The 21,662-nt window shown below is 47.5% G+C and overlaps 1 protein-coding gene across 3 annotated transcripts in view; it reads left to right on the plus strand.

The window, feature by feature from the left end:
• Nucleotides 1-4,665: 4,665 nt before the first annotated feature.
• The window catches only part of LOC123763916 (VWFA and cache domain-containing protein 1), a 135,750-nt gene continuing 118,753 nt past the window's right edge, over nucleotides 4,666-21,662 (plus strand). Inside the window, exons 1-3 of one of the 3 annotated variants that reach the window (XM_069330179.1) lie at nucleotides 4,666-4,776; nucleotides 6,769-7,120; nucleotides 11,041-11,179. In XM_069330179.1, the coding sequence (XP_069186280.1) occupies nucleotides 6,840-7,120; nucleotides 11,041-11,179 (420 nt within the window). In that variant the 5' untranslated portion in view covers nucleotides 4,666-4,776; nucleotides 6,769-6,839. The other 2 variants (XM_069330180.1, XM_069330181.1) reach the window with 2 other exon arrangements.

Raw genomic sequence — 21,662 nt, forward strand, 5'->3', positions numbered from 1 at the left:
GAGGTCCAGTGAGAGTCCATGTTGTAGTCCATCGTGGCTGGGTATCGTCGAAACTCTCTGGGGTCACCAATGTAACGGTTCTATTGTTACGTAAAGTATGGTGACAAATAAACACAGACACTAAGATACTATATATATATTTGGTCGAATATACAGAAGTACACCGGTGATACTTTGGTGTGAGTTGAGCGCACTGAGCGTCGGTACAGTATCTCGCAAGTGTCTGCTCTAGACCACACTTGAAAGTAGAAAAGTAGAAAGTAGAAAGTAGAAAGTAGTAAAACCAAGTCTGGTGCCCTTGAGGAGATACCAACTTTAATTTACAAAAAAGCCTCCAGATCTTTAGCCCCTGCTATTGCTTTGCTCTTCAACAAGTCACTTGAACTCCAAACCTTTCCAGATATTCTAAAAAAAGCGAGAGTAACGCCTGTCCACAAATGTGGTGACCCCACAGATGTTAACAACTACAGACCTATATCAATCCTGCCAAACTTGTCAAAAATTTTTGAAAAACTTATATACAAGCAGCTTTACTCATATCTAGCCAAACTCAATATACTTAGCCCTTGCCAATATGGCTTCAGACCCAAAAAAAGCACTAACGATGCACTTATTAGTATGCTTAACTCGATTCATACAGCTCTTGATAAAAAGGAGTTCTCTGTTGGGTTATTTGTGGACCTGCGTAAAGCTTTTGATACTGTCAACCACCATAACCTTCTTCTTAAATTACATCATTATGGAGTCAGAGGACACTCCCTACAATACCTCGAGTCCTACCTTACTGACAGGCTCCAATATGTTTCTGTGAATAATACAATTTCTCCCACCCTACCCATCAACATTGGTGTTCCTCAGGGCAGCATACTTGGCCCTCTCCTCTTTCTCATCTACATTAATGACCTTCCAAATGCCTCCCAACACCTCAAACCAATTCTATTTGCTGACGACACAACCTTCATTTACTCCAGTCCTGACCCTCTTGCTCTAAATGCCACAGTAAATACTGAGCTAAATAAAGTCCATCTTTGGCTAACTGCCAACAAACTCACCCTTAACATTGACAAAACCTTCTATATTCTGTTTGGCAATAAATCCTCTAGTCTTATAAATCTCAAAATAAACAATACCCAAATTTGTAACAAATTAGATGGCAAATTCCTTGGCATTCACATTGACCACAAGCTGAATTTCCAGGGACACATTCTAAATATATCAAAAAAAGTTTCAAAAACTGTGGGCATTCTTTCTAAGATCAGATATTATGTACCACGCCCTGCCCTGGTGACTCTCTATTACTCCCTTATCTATCCTTATCTCAACTATGGTATTTGTGCTTGGGGTTCTACTACCCAAAATCACTTACGTCCTCTAATTACCCAACACAAAGCCGCTATTAGAACAATATCCAACTCTGGCCCCAGACATCACTCGGTACCCCTACTCAAATCTCTTAATATGTTAGATATTAAGTCACTGCACATTCTCTCATGTGTATTATACATATATAAAACGCTAAACTATAATGCCAATCCTGATCTTAAAAGCTTCATAGAAGGTTGTAACAGAACCCATGAGCACCACACCAGAAATAAATACAGTTTTGATATTCCTAGAGTACGTCTTAATCAAACTAGAAATGCTCTGCAAATCAAGGGGCCCAGAATGTGGAATGACCTTCCCAACCATGTTAAAGACTGTACCTCTCTCAACCAGTTTAAGATAAAAACTAAACACTACCTAATAAATTCCCTGTAATCTACCTCACTCCTCTATTGTCAACCCATGTCTGTTATTTTCTTTTTTTTTTTTTTTTTTTTTTTAATCAACACTGTTTGTCAACCTATTGTATTTGTGCTGCTTTTTCAGTCATGTTCCCCCTTTTTTTTATCTTTATTTGTATTTGTTCTCAACACCTTTTATTCTTTATGCTCAATTAGTATTAAGTTCTAGATATTAATGTTTTTCTTGCCCGAAACGCATTGCGTAATAGTGGCTTTAGGCATTGTATGTACTAGCTCTATCTATATATCAATCCATTAATGTAACATCACTTGTATGTATATACCTTACCTGAATAAACATCTGAATCTGAATCTGAATCTGAATCTGACTCTGGTTAATGTTTGCTATTCTGCTGCTTATATGCTCGGGCAACACCTCACCGTGTTGCCCGGGCAACGCCTCACCTCATTCATCTCCAAAGGTTGACAGGAATATTAACAATGCATTTGGAGCGATTATATTATTGGGATAATCTACTCGCTACAAGGTCTTTACAATAGAACAAGGAGAAGTCACGGCGCTAGGAGAGGTGGCAGCAAACCAGGCGACCTTGGAAAGGTTCGAAATTACAAGAGATGAGGTCAAGAAGCACCTATTGGAGCTGGACGTGAGAAAAGCTGTTGGGCCGGACGGAATCTCACCATGGATATTGAAAGAGTGTGCAGGAGCACTTTGTTTGCCTGTTACGGACCCGAGCCCAGCGTCCGAGCACGGAACAGTGACGAGCGCGCCATCTGTGGGTCAGCTCCCGAAACCCTCTCCAAATGGACGACGCCATCTATTGAGGACAGGAAATACCGGCCACAAGGGCTGGTTTCCCGTCCTGATCAGCTCATAACACAGCCGCTGCTGACCTCTGGTGAGGTGACGCTTAGACAGCAACGCCATCTATGGAGTGGATAGGTGGGCGTTTGTGTCTAAGCCTGTAAGTGAGGTGCCCTAGAGTGTAACTAGTACTGATGACGTGTCTGATTACAGAGTCGACCTGGGACTGCTGTAATGAACGTTGGATCAGTCTACCCAAGGCAGCCGTAGAATCTCCAAGTGTTAGCTGCAGAAGAGTTGAGTCACCCCCCGGATGAACACTGTTGTGTTAGCCTGCCTGTGACGTGGCAGTTGAGGATTTGTCGTACCCGGGGCTGACTGGAGGAGAAGACTCCTCCAGTCAGCCAGTTCAAAGGCTTTTTCGAGGTCCAGGAATATCAGCATTCCTGGTCTGTCATTCTAGTGGGCTAACAGAGTTGTAATACATTCCACTGTGCCAACCCCTCTTCTATAGGCATACATATCATGGTGCAGTTTAGGCATTTTCCACTCCAGTCTGTTGAGTGCCATTCTGTCAGCTGTCTTGGCTGCACAGCTTTGGAGAGAAATGGGGTCTGGGATTAGCTGGATCTTTGGGTTTTGGGATCTGCACTATGTCTGCTTTATTCCAAGCTGAAGGTCTAGTTTGAGAAGTCCAGGCTAAATTAATTAACCTTAGGTATGCAGCGTCTCCCTCTGGGCCGAGGTTTCTAATCATTTTATAGGTTATTTTGTCGTCTCCAGGGGATGTATCCTTGGAGTTTTTCTTAGCCCGATTGAGCTCATCCAGTGTGACGGGGGCATTAGTGTCAGACTTCTGCACATGCTGTAAGGATTCTGTGCCACCTTTCTTCCTCTAGTCCGGTCTGTACTGCTAATACATCTGGTGGAAGCTGATTGCTGGCTGCTCTTCCTGCAAACCTGGTTGCCAGTACTTCGGCTTCCTGTTGAGGATCCTTGGGGTGTGGAGCTTTAGGTGTTTTATTCCCTTTGGCTCGGTGAATTTGCTGCCACATCTCTCAGAGAGAGGTGTGTTCATTCAGATGTGAACACCATTCCAGCCACTTTTGTTCTTTTATTTGTCTGGTCTCTCGATGCACATGTTCCTTGACCTCACAAAGTAAGATCCTGTTGCGGTCACTTGGCTGCTTTTTTGTATAGCTTTCTTGTTCTGTTGAGTCTATGGTTGAGTTCTTTGACACGTTCGCAACCACCCAAGAAGCATACGCATATGAGTAGGATTGGGTGGTTATAGATAGGAGCTGCCTCGTATGGGCCAGTAGGCCTTCTGCAGTTACCTTTGTTCTGCCCGAAACGCTGCGCGTGCTAGTGGCTTTACAACACTGTAATTACCATATTTGTATCCTCACATTCCTTATGTACATTCTTGTATATGCATAAATAAATAAAATAAATATGTTCTTTAGTCTAACTGTTTTTTCCCCAAACCTTGCCCGATACGCTGTGCGTATTAGTGGCTTTAGGTATTGTATATACTAGCTCTATCTATAAATCCAACATCATGTTTGTAACTTATCTTCTATGTATGTACTTTTACCTGAATAAGCATTTTGATTTTGAAAAATATCTTTACATATATGACTTTGAAGTTTCGATGCTCGTAAACTGTTTAGTAAATATAACCAAAGCCGCCAAAGATTGAGGAAAACATGTACAGGCGTAAGTTCTTGCGCAAATGCTTGCTCAATCCTGGCCCAGAGATTTATTCAATTGTATAACTACCTTCTTTTCCATGAAAACAAAATTTTGGCTGTTCGCAGGCTACAGCTCATTTTAAAGAAATACACCAACCCAAAGATAAAAGTTCAAGAAACAAAATATTTGTAGTCTATCCTGTACAAAAAGGCATGTGAAAGAAGCTGGTTTTCTCAAACAAGCTGTAAGACTGATCAATGGTTGACCTATTTTATATGTACCCTGTACAAGAAGGGACTTTAGAAACGTCACCCGAAGATCTTACATTTTCGCGGATATTTTTTCATCTACACTGAAAATAAATACAAATGCAATCAATATATATTTTTAAGTTTTTACCATATCTGAAATTTGACTTGACATTATTTGATACATAGTTTTTAAGCTCAAAGAAGATGGGTTGTCAGTTGACTGTGGACTCTGGCTGAGCGTTTGATGTGCCGACCCAGATGTAAACACAGCAGTTCCTCGGTGGGTACCGGTCACTCATTTTCCTTCTATTTCCTCTTTTGTTTGATTGTGAGACGCTGGCGAAACATAAAACGTCTCCAGAATTGACTTATCGGCCGAGAACAGATGATAAAGAAAGCGTTTCCATTGAGTTTTAGGACGTTTGTCGCAGATTTACAAGTTCTCAGTCTTCCGACTCCTGCAGATAGGTAGCCTTAATTGAAGTAATAAAGAAAATTGTGTGGATAAAACATTATTAAAAGTGCTGCAAAACTTTAAAATATTTATTGGCTTGCATGTCCTATTGCTGCAAACTGCGGAAAGGTATATATATATGGATATGTACAAGCAACTGGGATTTTACAAGGACTATTAAATTAACTTTAGTTTTCAGAATTGGTTTCTAATCATGTTAGGCGAGTCAAAATTGTATTTGGTTTAATAAGTAAGATATTCTTATGATAACCTGTTTTGTTTAATATATTAAGTAGTTAATGTTTACAATATATGTACTACTGAATAGAAATTTAAAATGTTAATATTTAAGGTCCTTTAATTATGAAGAGCATTTCAGGCCTAACCTTGCATAACTTTTTAAAATTTCATTTGCTCTAGTTAGGGTTAGTCAATAAATCTCAATCAAACCCCTCAACTCGCGTTCTACATTGGGGTGGTACGCGAACAAGGGACAGGTGAAAACTGAGTACCCAAATGAACCACAGGGATGTTAGAAAGAACTTTTTCAGTGTCAGAATAGTTAACATATGGAATGCATTAGGAAATGATGTGGTGGAGGCTGACTCCATACACAGTTTCAAATGTAAATATGATTTACAGTGGACAAAGTTATAGTGGACAAAGAGCATAGTGGTCACCCTTACACAGCATGACAAGTCAAGAAGATGATGCCACCTCCTTCACCAAAATGGCTTCTCCCAACACTCCTTTTGCTGGTATTACACTATATATATACACATTATATATAAGTATCTACATTTGTGTTCACCATAGTGAACCACTAATCTTATATGGTGACAAACAGTAACAGGTGGCGACACAACTCTTGCTCCCTCCCTCCTTCCCATCCTCACTGGTTCAAGGCCAGATGCACTAACATTCCTCCTTCAAGTATACTGTTTGTGGTGTTATTACCCTCTATACACACATTATATATATAAGTATCTACATGTTTTGTTCACCATAACTCTTCAACTAAGCCGGATTGTGCCCAAAGAGCATAGTGGCCACCCTTACCCAGCATGACAAGTCATGCAGATGTCACCATCTCCCTCAGCAAAATGGCTTCTCCCAACACTCTTTTTGCTGTCATTACACTATATATATGCATTATGTATAAGTATCTATATTTGTGTTCACCATAAGGAACCACTAAGTTGGTATGCAGAGTCAAACAGCAGCAAGGAGTGACCACCAAACACGAGCTAGCCCGCCACTGGCTTCCACTCCCTCCCCTCCCCTCATCTCATCTCACCTCACCTGACTCACCAACATTCTCCTCCCATCATACTGTTTTTTGCATTTATTCACTATATACAGACATTATTTAAGTATATATAAGTATCTGAATGTTTTGTTCACCATAGCGAACGACTATGGTGAACATAGTCGTTCGCTATGTAAAACGACTATGCAAAAATATGTAATATCATTACATATTAAAGAAATACTGACCTAATAATAATTTAATATACATTACTAGGGTGCAACAATTTACAGATGTTAAGAATTTTTAAACCTGGTTTGTTTTAAAGCATCATTTCTGAACCACTTGGACTGAATGATAGAGCAACGATCTTGCCTATTGCAGGTCAGTGTTCAATCCCCAACCGTTTAAGTTGTTGGGCATCATTCCTTCACTCCATCCTATCCTAAATCCTTATCCTCATATCCTTTCCAAGTGTTATTTAGACATAATGGTTTAGTGTTTTCTCCTGGTAATTACCCCTTATCCTTCTCTATAGCACGTTATAAAGAAGGCTGTTTATTTTTCAGCATCTGTAGTTATGTGGAACTGCATGTGTGAGGTGATGGCTAATGGCAGTGACTGGAGCTGAGTCACAAAGATGAGAAGCCGGTTCCACGCTGTGAGGAGTGGGCGGTCGACAGCGGCCTTGCTCACAACACTCTTTCCTCTGGCTGTCTCTTTACTGCTGTGGGTTTCACAGTCAGTAGCACAAGAGAACAGTAGTGATGTCAACAATAATAGCAGCAGCTCTGGTATAAGTTTGGACAAGAGTGAGAGTGCACATGTTGAGGGTGATGAAGCTAAACCAGTAATTTATGTTAATAACCCACAGCTTTTGAGAGAAATGCAGGAACAAAGCTTCCTTCGTCATACTTTTAGGTAAGATCCTATAAATGGAATGTGTGATCATGGTTTTAGAGCACAGTAACTGTCTCTTGGAGGTTGCTTAATCACATGGTTAATTAAATTTTTTTAAGTGTTTCAATATAGCCATCATTGCCAATATTATATTTTCTGATTGGGCTTGTTGGCTCCCTGCAGCTAACTGACTGATATCTACCATGTTAGTCTAGAGCATCAGTTACTGAAGTCCTTATTCCTACCGGAAACCACGAGCCAGTACTTGGTTCCCTCAGAGAGGCGAAGGGAGCAATGGCTCATGAACACTCCACTGTTTGAGAGTATAATCGTGTCTGCCATCAACCAGGGGTATCTCCCAAAAAGGTAGGCGAATCATTACAAGCCCCAACTGGTAAAACATTGTAACTCAAGACCAAACAGAGGCTAAGAACTCCCCTCCCCTAGAGAAAACAACAAACAAGCAAATGTCCATTCAACCAGCGTGCCCGCTCGTTGGCAATCCCCTTTCCCTCCCAGGCAGCCCCAAGCGCTGACGCCGGAAGTTTGTCGACTGATGCCGTATAGATCTGCCGTTACCTCTGATCTCATTCTCTTGCTGGATTTTACCCTGTGCGGTTGTGCCGGTTGTGTGTGTATATTGTGCGGTCGCCAGGTGTTCCTCTGTCTGGCCCTGGGTAGGGAGTGTTGTTGTTGCTGGCTGGGGCGCACAGTGTTTTGCGCAGCTTGCATAATTGCAGTGGCTGTGTGTCTCTAGCCTCTGGTTGTTTGTGGTGTATTTTTGAGGGTTTCAGGTTTTTATTTTATTTCCTGGAGGAGGTGTGCCTAGGTGTGTGCCTCCACAGGGCACCTGAGAGCTTAGTGGACAGTCTTCGGATTCGTAGTCCTGAGGTTCCGGGTTCAATCCCCGGTGGAGGCGGAGACAAATGGGCAAAAATTGACCAGACCACACTAGAAGGTGAAGAGACGACGACGTTTTGGTCTGTCCTGGACCATTCTCACAATCGACTTGAGAATGGTCCAGGACGGACCGAAACGTTGTCGTCTCTTCACCTAGTGTGTGGTCTGGTGAAAACTACTTCAGCCACGTTATTGTGACTCATCGCCTGCAAATGGGCAAAAAGTTTCTTTTATCTTGATGCTCTTGTTACCTAGCAGTAAATAGGTACCTGAGAGTTAGACAGCTGCTATGGGCTGCTTCCTGGGGATGTGTAACAAAAAGGAGGCCTGATCGAGGACCGCGCTGCGGGGATGCTAAACCCCGAAATCATCTCAAGATAACCTCAAGATAGCTTCTGATTAGGTTAGCCTAGGTTGTATTTGGTGCTCCTCCTCTGGGGCCCTCAAGGCTGCATGCATGGCTTCCTGGGTTCAGTTTGCCTGGTATTAGATGCAGTTCAACTGGCTTCAGCTACACAAGTGCCTGGCCTTTTTGTCAGGTTTTCTCCTGCGATGCCTGGTAAACCCCGTAGGGCTTGGTGTGGTTATGCATGTGTCTTCGGAGTCCCCACTCACTTTGGTGAGTTTGAGGGCTGTTCATTGCTCTTGTCTCAGGGTGATGATCATCTATTCTGCCTCCGCCATGCTGCTTGATGGGTCAGTGACACCTACGACCCGGAGTCGTGCGGGACTTATTTCCCGCTCATCATCCACATTGCCCATTCTTATTCGGAAGAACATTAGGGGTCAAGCAGCAGCTGTGTTGCATGGTAGGTTCTTGTTGTTGCAACTCAACTGGTTTGTTTCCCGCTTGGATGCCCCAGAGTTGCCCCGTTTTGGTTTTTAGGGACTCGGAATTGGGGGTGTTGGTTACTTCGACTTTGATTTTTTCCACTCCCCTGATTCTTTCTCCAGTGGGCCTGGTTAGCCCTGCTGCTCCCCCCTCCCCTGTTCCCAGCTCAGAAAGGTCTGAGGGTTTTGGAATCGGGGCAGGGTTTTGGAATTGGGGCAGGGTTTAGCTTGGGACAAGAATTGGACGGATTACAGTTTTATGTCGTTTTTTTTGGCCATTTGAGCATAAAAGTAGTTGTTATATATTTTGCCATGGGTCTCAAGAAAGCCATTGATAAGGTTCAACCTAAGAAAATAGCTGTGAGTAGAGGTAGTAGAGGATGTCCCTTCTTGATTAAGAAAGTGTGTGAAGTATGGGAAGAACTGCAAAGTTGAAAATCGAGCAGTGAGCCTCATCCAGGACCTAGTGGCACTCAGAAAAAAACGTGCCAGGGAGAGCACACCAGAAAGGTCTTCACTGCCTGATATGATAATGGAAGGGGACTCCCCTTCCAAACAGTAACTCCTCTCCTCCTCCCCCCTCCTCACCATCTTAAATACGCCTACAGCATTCAACAGCAAGGTAAGTAATAACTTGAACATAGTTTTGTAGGTTTATTTAGATGAATTACGTATAAAAATTTAGTTTGATGTGGGGTTTTTGAGGTAGTCAGGAACGGATTAATTCATTTCCCATTATTTCTTATGGGGAAATTAGCTTCGGAATACGAGCCGTCTCCAGGAACGAATTAAACTCTTAAACTGAGGTACCCCTGTATTTCATACCCGAGTCACCCCGCTCCAGTTTTGAATCTTCCGCTATATCTATGAGTGCCCTGAGGTGCTCTGTGCAGTGCGGTGGTTAAACCACCTTATTTATTGTGTATTTTTAAGGAAATTTAATCCAAATGAAGCTTGTTTATATAAAACATACAAAAAAAAGCTATTGTGGGAGATTTACTGCATTTTATGGTGAATTCGTAAGGTTCAAAGTTGGATGTCATATAGAAGTTATATTCATTGCTATCTGGAGCATACCTGGAGAAGGTTTCGAGAGTTCTTCTACTCCCTGAGCCTGGAACCCAGGTCAGGCTTTGCTTTGATCTTATCACCAAATTATGTTGATTAACTTTATACAAGTGTCTTTGATAGCTGATATCTTGACATGGAGAATTTGTGCAGTGAATTTGTACATTGTATAATGTATAATTAGATGTTATACGGTGGCCCCTCCATTTACGAATTAACAGTTATCTTTTCCGTTCCCAGAGTTTTATTCGAATTTTATCCGAAAATTCGTAACACGAAACAAATTTTCCCATAAGAAATAATGTAAATTGAATAAATCCGTTCCACACTCCCCAAAATATTAACTTCAAAATACATTTTATACATAATAAACACAAATATTTTGCACTATAGTATGTACAAGTTATAGCTTACCTTTATTGATGACTTGTTAGCATATGGAAGACAGTAAGGACCCCCTCCTTACTGGAGGAGGAGCGGTGTTAGTGTTTGGAAGGGGGAGTCCCCTTGCATTATAACATCAGGCAGTGATGACTTCTCTGGGGTACACTCTGCTACGTTTTGCCTACATACCACTAGGTCCTGGTTGTGGCTCACTGCTTGTTTGTTTCACTAAGAACCTTTCCATAGAGACTTGTTTTTCCCTACATTTTAACATTTGTCTGTAGTGAGGCATCACAGTGTCATTGAAAAGGTAAAGGCAATGGTCTACTACAGTTTGATTTGGGCGAGTCGTTTCAACAAAACTTTACATTTCTTCCCATACTGCACACCACGTCTTAGTTGTTGAGGAACTCATGGCATGGTATATATATTAATTACTTTTATGTTTAGATAGCAAAAAAGCTGAAAAACAATGAAATTCTTTGCAAGGAATTCAAGCACGATCATCACTAAGCAGGCAGTCTGGTAAACTGAAGCAGGGTTGTCCATGCCACCAGGAACCACATGCTCTGTCGACCCATACATCTATCAACCACGTCGAAGTCGAGGTAAAGGTCGTAAGTTGAGTAAAATTTTCAGATGAAATTGGGGTCATAACTCAAAAAATTCATAAGTAGGGGCATTTGTAAGTCGAGGTTCCACTGCATAAGAAAGTGATTGCTTATCCATCTTCATGGAAAGTGTATGTATTTGCACAGATTGTCACCTGGAGGAAGTGTTGATGGGAAGGCAGCTAGTGTACTAGGCGGTGGTGTTCCACTACTGGAGCGTGCAGCGACTCTTGGATCACAGCTCAGGCACATAGCTAATAATGAACTCGGAGTTACACATATGCAGGTATAGTAATAGCTGTAGATTAAGTATTCTGTATAGTGCTGAGTATCATGTTGTATAAATGACAGTTTAGAATGAAAAAAGTGAGTTTACTGGGGTACTTCCCAAATAATAACAGCAGCAAGATGACAGATTTTTTTTGGTGTAATTATTTTGTAATTAAATCATGCAATTTTTTCTCATCATAATTTCTCATGCCTATACAAGTACCTGTTTAGTTTGAGGAAGCCGAATTACAAAATCTTTACACCATGGAAACAGATGAGAGTTTGTGTTAATTGTTAAATATGTATTCTGAGGGGGAACCCCATCGGTTCACTGGAGCTATCGGACTGATATTAGCTATATTAGTCTAGGGCTTCAGTCATACGGAGTCCTTATGCCTACCGGGAACCATGAGCCAGAACCTGGTTCCCTCAGAGGCGAAGGGAGCAATGGCCTTTGAAAACTCAACTTTTTTTGAGAGTATATTCATGCCTCCCATCAACTGGGGCTAGGCACCCAGAAAGGTAAGCACCCACCAAACAGACCCCAACTGGTAGAAAATTGCAACCCAAGACCGAACCTAGTCTAAGAACTCCCCCCAATAAAAACAAGGTAACAAGCAAATCGTCATCAATCCGACACACCATCACTCCCCCTCCTTAGGAAGGAAGAGGGAGGCCCCCACCCAACCGAGCCGGCCACTAGACCGCCAGTTCGTTTACTAAAGCCGGCTGGAGGTGACGTCTACTCTGGCTGCCGTTTCCTGTCAGAATTTTGCCACTAGTGGTTGTACCTGCCATGTGTTGGGGGTGGTGTCCAAGAGTACCAGTACTTCGGGCTGCATGCACTTAGGTCTATTTCCCTAGGCGCCCTGTAAGTACATCCGGACCTCAGGGTTATTTTTCCGGGGGTTTTCCAGTTCTCACTCGTAGGGGTTGCTGTCGCTTGATATTGACCTCGCCCTTGTGGTCAGCAGTGGTCTTGGTGCTTTTTGTGGCCCTTGGTAGGGAGTGTTTGTAGCTGGTTGGGGCACACGGTGCTACTCAGCTCGCATACAAGCCGCGACTGTGATTCTCTCTGGACTCCTGTGGTTGTGGAGCACTTTTGGGGTTCCTTTACATTCATTTAGTTTCTTTACTGCCTGGTGGAGGGCTGTCTGGCTTCTCATTAGGCACGTCTAGGTTCCGTTTGGTAGTCCTCCACTCGGCCCCCAAAGTTGCTTCCTTCACTGGGGCCAGTTTGCCCAGTATATAGACGGGGTTCAACCGGCTTTGCAACACCAGTGCCTGGACTTTCCATAGGGACACCTCCCTCTTCGGGCCCTGGAAGCCCCCATCAGGGCTCACATGACCAAGGATATGTCTTCCAAGTCGCATCTCGCCTTGTGCGAGTTTGAGGATTGTTCGTTGCCCTTGTCTCAGGGTGACAATCATCTGTTTTGCCTCTGTCATGCTGCTTGTTGGGTTGATGACACCTTCGACCAATTGGCTTGTTATCCAATTTACCCATTCTTCGTCTGGAGATGTTAGGGGGTCAAATGGCTTTCGTGTTGCATGCTAGGTTTAGATTGTTGCAATGCACTAAGTTGGTTGCCCACTCAAATGCCCTGGAGCTGCCCTATTTTGGTTTTAGGGACCCAGACTTGGGGGCGTTGGTCACTTCGTCTTTGGTTCAGTCTGCACCCCTGAGTCCTTTCCCTGTTGGTGTGGTTCACCTTGCTCCTTCTCCCCTTTCTGCCGGTTCCCAAACATCTAAGGGTTTCGGAGTCCGGGTGGGGTTCAGGGTGGGATGAGACTCGGGCAGCTCTATGGGGTGCCTCATTTGATGTGAGGATGGAGGCTTTTGACCCTGATCCTCCCACCGAGGCTTCTAGGTCTTACTAGCAGACCCCTTTCTTTGATGCCTTTTCCCTGGACTTTGCCTTTTCTTCAAGGGGTGGAGGGCATGGAGGTCGGCTCTGCCTAGGAGCCTGGTTTTGAGGTTTTGGGGCTAGGGAGGAGTCGGCCTGGGGTGTTTGGGCCCCTTTTGATACTGCCTGGGCCTTGGTGACTTTGGGGCGGGGTTTGCTATTGCAGGGGTTCGGGTTTTCGGGTATGAGTTATCCACCTTCCCTGTACGAGTTTGATATGGGTTCGGCTCCTCCCTGGGTTCATTTCCAGGTTCCTTTGGGTTCCGCGCCTTCGTCTCTCCATTTGGTTTTCCATCTCTTGGCTCTCCACCTAAGTCCCACTTTTTCTTTATCTTTGGTTAGGTAGCTCCGGGGAACCGAAGGGGTTCTCCACAGAAAACCAGCGTTGAATGTAATGAAACGCCATTTTCTGGGTGAGACCCGGAGGTTCCCGTCATCCCTCCCTCCAGTCATTGTTTTCTTCGCATTTTTGATATTCAGCCTCTGAATTGATGTTGGGTAGCCGGTTCGGGAGGTCCGGGAATCACCCCCCCCCAGTTGTGTAGACAGCGGCATGGCGGTTGTGGAGACATGCTTGTTTGCTTGTTTTTGATTTGGGAGTTCTGTTGCTAGTTTGGCTTTCGGTTTGCAATTTTTAACCAGCTGTAATTTGTTTTGGAATTCCTACCTTTCTGCATGCCTGACCTGGTAGATGGCAGACATAGACTACTTCCAACAACTTGGGGGGTGTCTTTAGGCCATTGCTCCTCGTGCCTCTCTGAGGGGGCCAGGTTCTGACGCTGATCTTCGGTAGGCCTAGAACTCAATAGATTGACTGTTGCCACTGTCTAATATATACACATCAGCCCAGTGTAGCTCTAGGGAGTCTCCAGGTCTCACACAGAAAAATGGCATTTCATTACACTCAACGCTGTTTTCTGGGGGGGAGCCCTGTCTGCTCCCCTAAAGTATCCTGGCTGAATGGATATGTATAACTTTCTGGCATCAAAGTGCATGGAGTTCTTGCCTACCGGGAACCACGAGCCAGAACCTGGCCCCCTCAGAGAGGCACGAGGAGCAATGGCCTATAGAAACCCCCCATGTGGTTGGAAGCATTCTGTCTGCCATCGACCAGGATAGGCACTTAGAAAGGTAGGCGCCCCAAAACAAATCCCTATTCTGGTGAAAATATTGCTACCGAAAGCCAAACGAGTGGACAGAACTCCCCAAACAAAATTAGCAAACTAGCATGACGTCATCACGTCGCCGCGTCGCTGTCTGCGGAACTCATTCACCCCTCCCTGGGAGGGGAGGGGGGAAGGTGGAACCCCAGACCCTCAGCACCAGCGATCCAACCGGCAGTTCTTGGCTTATGTGATTACTGGCTGGTCGGGTGCCTTTGGCTCCGGTTTTGTTTCAGTTCTGTGACTTGTGGGATGAGCTGTTTCTACAGGTGGTGTGTGAGCCAGGCGACATATACCACCGTACTCGGGGCTGCATGAGCCTAGGGGTCACCTTCCTTAGGTTTCCACAAGTCACCTTGGGATCTACCTTCGCTGTGTCCATTACTGCTTGGTACTTGGCTGCCCTTGGAGTCAGCTGGAGTTTTGTTGCTTTTGTTTGTCTCTAAGGTAGGAGGTGGTTTTTGTCACTGGTAGGGATGCGGGGGTACTGCGTAGCTAGTTTTCACCAATAACAGCGGCCAGCTCTGTTCCGCCTGGGTACGTTGTTCTCTTGCGGGGATTTTCTTTTTGTTTTCTTGGGGGAGCCCCTTCGGCTCCCCAGAGCTTACAAGGCTGATATGCTAATGTCAGACTTTGGCATCAGTCATATCAGTCTCCGTGGTGTAGTGGTAAGACATTCGCCTGGCGTTCCGCGAGCGCTATGTCATGGGTTCGTATCCTGGCCGGGGAGGATTTACTGGGCGCAATTCCTTAACTGTAGCCTCTGTTTAACGCAACAGTAAAATGTGTACTTGGATGAAAAAAACGATTCTTCGCGGCAAGGGATTGTATTCCAGGGACCTGTCCGAAACGCTACGCGTACTAGTGGCTGTACAAGAATGTAACAACTCTTGTATATATCTCAAAAAAAAAAAAAAAAAATATGTATGGAGTTCTGTGGGCCTACCGGGGACCACGAGCCAGAACCTGGCCCCCTCAGAGAGGCATGGGGAGCAATGGCCTATAGACACCCCCGTGTGGTTGGAAGCATTCTATGTCTGCCATCGACCGGGTCAGGCACCCAGAAAGGTAAGCATCCCAAAACAAATCCCTATTCTCGTAAAATTATTGCTACCAAAAGCCGAATAAGTGGATAGAACTCCCTTAAAAGAAACACACAAATGAGCATGACATCACACGTCGCCGCGGCGCTGTCTGAGCAGCTTCCCTCTCCCCGGGAGGGGGAAGGGGGAGCCCCAGACCCCCCCATGCCAGCTATCCACCCATCAGTTCTAAGGCTGATGCTAGAGACGGAGGTCGTGTGCTTGGCCCCAGTGTGTCCAGCACTGTGCTTTGCGTGTGGTGGCTGTTTTCCAGTGGTGCAAGAGCCAGGAGTCATTCTACAGTACTCGGGCTGCATGTGCTTAGGATTATCATCTCTAGGTGCCCTGTTAGTACTGCCCTTGGAGCTTGGGGTTGCCTTCCACAAGTTCCTTGGAACCTGCCTCTGCTGGGCCGTTTTACTGCTCGGTTTTTTGGCTGCCCTTTGGATACTTGTTTTTTTTTTCTTCCTTGTTCACCTTAGGGTAAGAGGCAGTTTTGCACTGGTTTAGGCCACAGGGTATTGCGCAGCTATTTGTCACCATTCACAGCGGCTGGCTCTGTTCCTTGGGGTGCGTTGTCCTCTTGCATTTTTTTGTTTTTTGTTTTTTTTTTGCCTTGTGGGGGGTCTGCCTTGTTTTCCCCTTTTTTGTGCCTGACCTGCGCACGGATTTCTTCGGGTGGAGCCCCTTGCTAGGTCCTCGTGAGTGTACATATCCCTGAGGTTCAGCTTTAGAAAGTTGCTCGGTAGTTGTGGGCGCCGGTTAGCAGTACCCAGTTTGGGAGCCGGTCGGCCGAGTGGACAGCACGCTAGACTTGTGATCCTGTGGTCCTGGGTTCGATCCCAGGCGCCGGCGAGAAACAATGGGCAGAGTTTCTTTCACCCTATGCCCCTGTTACCTAGCAGTAAAATAGGTACCTGGTTGCAGGCGATGAGTCACAATAACGTGGCTGAAGTATGTTGACCAGACCACACACTAGAAATTGAAGGGACGACGACGTTTCGGTCCGTCCTGGACCATTCTCAAGTCGATAGACTTGAGAATGGTCCAGGACGGACCGAAACGTCGTCGTCCCTTCAATTTCTAGTGTGTGGTCTGGTCAAGGTACCTGGTTGTTAGTCAGCTGTCACAAGCTGCTTTCTGGGGGTGGAGGCCTGGTCGAGGACCGGGCCGCGGGGACACTAAAAAAGCCCCGAAATCATCTAAAGATAACCTCAAGATAACCCTGCCTGGGTTTACCTGGGAGTGAGTTACGTTAAGTGCTCAGGACCTTGGAGATCCATTTGGAGGTGCGTGGGTCCGATGGATGTGTCCTCAGAGCTCCCCCCCCCCCTCACTTTGTGCGAGTTTGAGGGGTTTCCTTGGTCCCCTTGACTCAGGGTGACCCCTCACAGGTTTTGCCTCTGTCACTCTGCCTGTTGGGTCGGTAACACTTTCCACCTGGAGTCCTGTGAATACTGCTGCTTGCTGGTGACTCAGTTTACCCAGTCTCTGATGATGATCTACAGGTACAGGCGGCACAGGCATTGCATGTGCACTTTAGGTTGTTGCAACGTGCTAGATTGGATGCCTCGAGGCTGCCCCGTTTTGCCTATAGGGACCCGGACTTGGGGGTGGGGGTTGCTTCGACCTTGGTTCAGTCCGCGCCCCCTCGTCCTTCCCCTGTTGGTTCAGTCCGCCCCCCCTCATCCTTGGTTCTGGTCCCCCCCCCCCTCCCTGCTTCTGGCTCCGAAATGTCTGAGGGTTTCGGAGTTGGGGCCGGGGTTAGATGGTCTTGTCTCGGGCAGTCTTGGGGGATGCCCCTTCCGGTTAAGCGACGGAGGCATTCGAGTCCAATCTCCCTGCCAAAGCCTCTGGGTCTGACAAGTGGGCCCCCCTTCTCTTCGGCTTTCTCGGCTGCACCAGCCTTTTCCTTCAGGTGCTCTGGGGGCCGACTCGGCCCCAGGTCCCGTGGGGGACTTGGTTTGTCGTGGTTTGAGGGGCTGGGGAGGGGCTGACTTGGAGGCCTTGGGCCCCGCTGGACCCCCCTGGACCCCGCCTGGGTTTTTCTACCCTCGGAGTACGGCTTATTGTTATAAGGAGGGGGGTTCTCTTTTCCCCCCTCTGCGTTTGAGTCATATTTGGTGTCTGCTCCTCCCTGGGTTTGGTTCCGTGTTCCATCGGGTGCGTCAGTTCCATCTTTCTGGAGGTTTTCAGCTTCCCGCATCTAACCGTCTGCAGTGCGGATGGCCCTGGTGGCTTACCTCCTGCGTGACCCGGATTATGCCTCGGTGATGGATCCGTCATCTTTCAGGTTTGGGACTTCGGTCTCTTTCGGGGTCCGTTACGAGGTTCCGGAGGTGGTGGACTCTCCTGTCTTTGCTTTGGAGGCTTGGCACTCCTTCTGTCGTTCCCGCAACGCTTGAGTGGCACAAGGCTTCGATGGTGGTTCAGGATTTCCTGGGGGGCTAACTTGAGCACCTCAATGAGTGCTTGCTTGCTCCTGCCCTTCTCTGGGATGTTGGCATTCTGCAGCTCCATGTGCAGGTTCCTTTCCTTTCGGCTGTGCAGGTGGCCGAGGACTTGCACGCCCGGGGCCTCTTGGCTTGGGCCTTGTGCTTCTTTCCCTCCTGGAGCTGTCTTCGGACTGACTTGGGAAGGATGTGGGAGCGCTCGGGGCTGTTCCGGGGTCTGGTTCCTTGGGCTCGGCAGCTCACGTGTCGGCTGCCTTGTTGAAGCTGTTTGCTCCGATCTTGCGGGATGTGGTTTCCAGTTTTATGCTTTATGGCTTGTGTGTCGGCAGGCGGTGCTTGCCTCCTCCTTGGAATCGGCCTGGGCCCTGGCTCTTCGGATGTCTTTGCCTTTTGTCCTCTGCTTTTTGCACCTTCCGCCGTGGCGCGGTATATTCAAGCTGCTTCGGCTAGTTGCTGTCTTATGTCTGACTTGTTGGTTCTCCGGGGGACCGGCTCGGTTTTGTTGTGGGGCATGAAGGTTACTGCTTTCGTTGTCTCCCATTCGAGTTGAATCTGGCACCTCGCATGTTTACATGCCTTACGCGGGTCATAGTGGCCCGTCTGCGTCTCTTAGGTCTTCGGGTGTTGACCTACCTCGACGATTGGCTGGTTTGGGCTCCCAGCCGGTCCTGTTGTCTGCTAGCCAAGGATTTGGTTCTTTTCCAGCTCGCTGGGTTCGGGTTCTTGGTGAACTGGAGGAAGTTCCATCTGGTTCCCTCCCAGGTTCGGCAGTGGCTGGGTCTTGTGTGGGATTCTCGGACCATTTCCTTGTCTCTTCTTCCGGAGTCTCTCCTACGGCTGCAGTCCTGCTTGTGCCTTTTTCTGGGGGACTCTCGGGTCACCCGGCAGTTGCTCGAGGGTTTGTACGGGAGCATGAACTTCGCGATGATGGTCCACCCCGCCGGGTCGGGTTTGACTTCGTCGGCTGTTCTGGTTCCTTCGGGGACGTCCCTTCTGCCTCTCTCGCGATCACTGGGTTCAGCCCCCGGGGGCCTTGCATTGGCTGCTGTGTTGCCGGCTTCCTCTTTTTGTTTTTTTTCCGGGGTTCAATGCCTTGGTGCCTGCCCGAGCCCTCACTCGATGTGTTCACGGACGCGTTGTCTCTCGGCTGGGGCTTTGTGACCAGTACTCACCAGGCTGGCCAGGGATGGTGGGGTTCCTCCTTCTGTCGAGCCCACAGCACTGTGCGGGAGTTCGCGGCGGTGTGGTTTGTGCTGCGGAAGGTTCAGGTCGCCGGCGGATCGACGATCCGGTTCCATTCAAACTGCTCCCCGGTTGTTCATTGCCTGATCCGAGGGAGTTCGATGCGTTCCTTGGCTCTTTGCCGCTGGTTGCTTCAGACGACTCGTCTGCTGATTTCTTGGGGTTTGGCTCTCCTGGCTGTTTACGTGCAGGGAGTGTCCAACATCCAGACTGAAGGTCTGTTTCATTTCGTTCCCCTTTCCACGGAATGGACGGTCGACGCCGTCTCCTTCCGTTGGCTTTGCCAGATGTTCGGGCGCCTCGATGTGGACCTCTTCGCGTCGGTGTGGTTGCAGCGCCTTCCTCAATATGTGGTGCCCTTCCTCGATTGCGAGGCCATCGGGGGGTCGATGCCTTTCGGCAGGACTGGTCGAGGTGGGGGTTCCTGTACCTCTTTTCCCCGGTTCAGCTGTTGCTCCAGGTCCTTACTCACTTGAAGATCTACCAGGGGGAGAGTAATTCTCTTGGCCCCAGGGTGGCCGGCCCAGCCATTGTTTCAGGCACTGCTTGCACAGTATCCGAATCCGGAGGTTTTCCCGCGGCTCCGACTCTTCCAACAGATCGGACCGGTGTGTCACGTGGCGTGTTCAATCTTCTCCTCGAGTCTTCGCATATGGTCTTTTTTACTCGAGTTTATCATCATCTCTATGGTGATCAGGTGACTTCCTTGTTAGTGTCCCACCTGCGGGCTTCGTCTCGGTGGCAGTAGGAAGTTTCCTGGCTTTCCTTCTGATTCTTTTTTGCGGCTTCGTCGTTGTGCTTCACTTTCTGTTAGGGTGTTGTTGTCCTTTCTCTTTTGGTTGTTCCAGGACTGTTACCTTATGCCTAACACTGTCGCCTCGTATCATGCAGCCCTGGCGGAGCTGCTTCAGCTTGCTTTCGGTATTGATGTTTCTTCTGCGCCGTTTCGCAAGCTGTCTCATGCATTGTTTCATCACCGACCTGCTCATGCGCCGCCTATGCCATTCTAATCATTGAACAGAGTGCTCTCTTTTCTTTCTTCTCCTCGGTTTGTTGTGGCATCTTCGGTTCAGGATTGTTTCTCCAAGGCTCTTTTTCTGTTGGCATTGGCCTCTGGTGGTCGTGTTGGTGAGCTTCATGCTCTCTTCCGGCGCAGGGGTTTCTGCTCTTTTGGTCTTTGTGATGGTTTTGTCCGTCTGCAGCTGTCTCCCTCTTTTCTGGCGAAGAATGAGACTGCTGCTTTTCGGAGGGGTCCCTGGGTTGTTGATGATTGGTTGGTTGGGCCGGGGATGCATTTTGTTTTTGTCCGGTTGCGGCTCTCCGCCGTTGTTGGCATGCCACGGCTTCTGGGTTCGTGGACGCGCTTTGGGTTGCTCCGGTTCCCTTCTTCCCTGTTCGAGGGTGCGGGTCTCCCAGGTCGTTCGCTGGGTTCTTAAGGCTCTCAAGCCTGCGTCTATCTACGTGCCCATGACGTCTGCAAGTTTGCGGCTCTTGCCACTGTCTTCGGTACTGTGTCCTGGGAGGACATTCGGGCGTGGGGAATTTGGCGGTCGAACAGGGTCCTTGGCTGTTCGTTACCTTGTACACGTTCCTGGGCCCGGTCGGGCCTGTGTCGCTTTGGGTCGGCGGATGCGGCCTGTTGTCTCATCTTCGGGTTGAGTAGTGTGCGGCGACCGCCTTCCGGGTCAGTCCCTATTCTTTTCGTCTGTGGGTAGTTAGCTCCGGGGAGCCATAAGGGCTCCCCCCCCCCAGAAAACCAGTGTTGAATGTAATGATATGCCACTTTCTGGGTGAGTCCCGGAGGCTCCTCAGATTCCCTCCCTCACTCCGGACGGCGTTTTCTCGTGTTTTGACATCCAGCCTCAGAACTGGGGTGTGGATCACCGGCGTGGTAGGTCTGGGGCTACCCCTTCCCCCTCCCAGGAGGGGGGAGCTGCGCAGACAGCGGCGCGGTGATGGGTGACGTCATACTAGTTTGCTCGTTTTTGTTTGTGGAGTTCTATCCACTCGTTCGGTTTTTGGTTGCAATTTTCACCAGAATAGGGGTTTGTTGTGGGACGCCTACCTTTCTGGGTGCCTAACCCAGTCGATGGCAGACATAGAATGCTTCCAATCACACGGGGGGTTTCTATTGGCCATTGCTCCCCTTGCCACTCTGAGGGAGCCAGGTTCTGTCTTGTGGTCCCTGGTAGGCCCATAAGAACTCCGTACACATGACTGATGCCAAAGTCTGACATTAGCATATCAGCCTGGAAAGCTTCGAGGAGCCTCCGGGACTCGCCCAGAAAATGGCGTTTCATTACATTCAGTGCTGGTTTTTTAAAGATGGAGGCTGGTTTACTATTGCTTCTGGGCAGCATATGGTTGCTCTGTTTTCCACACGGGACATATAAATTATATCCTGTTCCCTAATACTTCCCCGGAAGGGATGCATAGTTTGCAGATAATTAGCAGCCACCTTGCCTTACCTTGAGGTTACCTTGAGGTGCTTCCGGGGCTTAGCGTCCCTGCGGCCCGGTCGTCGACCAGGCCTCCTGGTTGCTGGACTGATCAACCAGGCTGTTGGACGTGGCTGCTTGCAGCCTGACGTATGAGTCACAGCCTGGTTGATCAGGTATCCTTTGGAGGTGCTTATCCAGTTCTCTCTTGAAC

The sequence above is a fragment of the Procambarus clarkii genome, chromosome 23 (genome assembly GCF_040958095.1).
Source record: "Procambarus clarkii isolate CNS0578487 chromosome 23, FALCON_Pclarkii_2.0, whole genome shotgun sequence".
Lineage (NCBI taxonomy): Eukaryota > Metazoa > Arthropoda > Malacostraca > Decapoda > Cambaridae > Procambarus > Procambarus clarkii.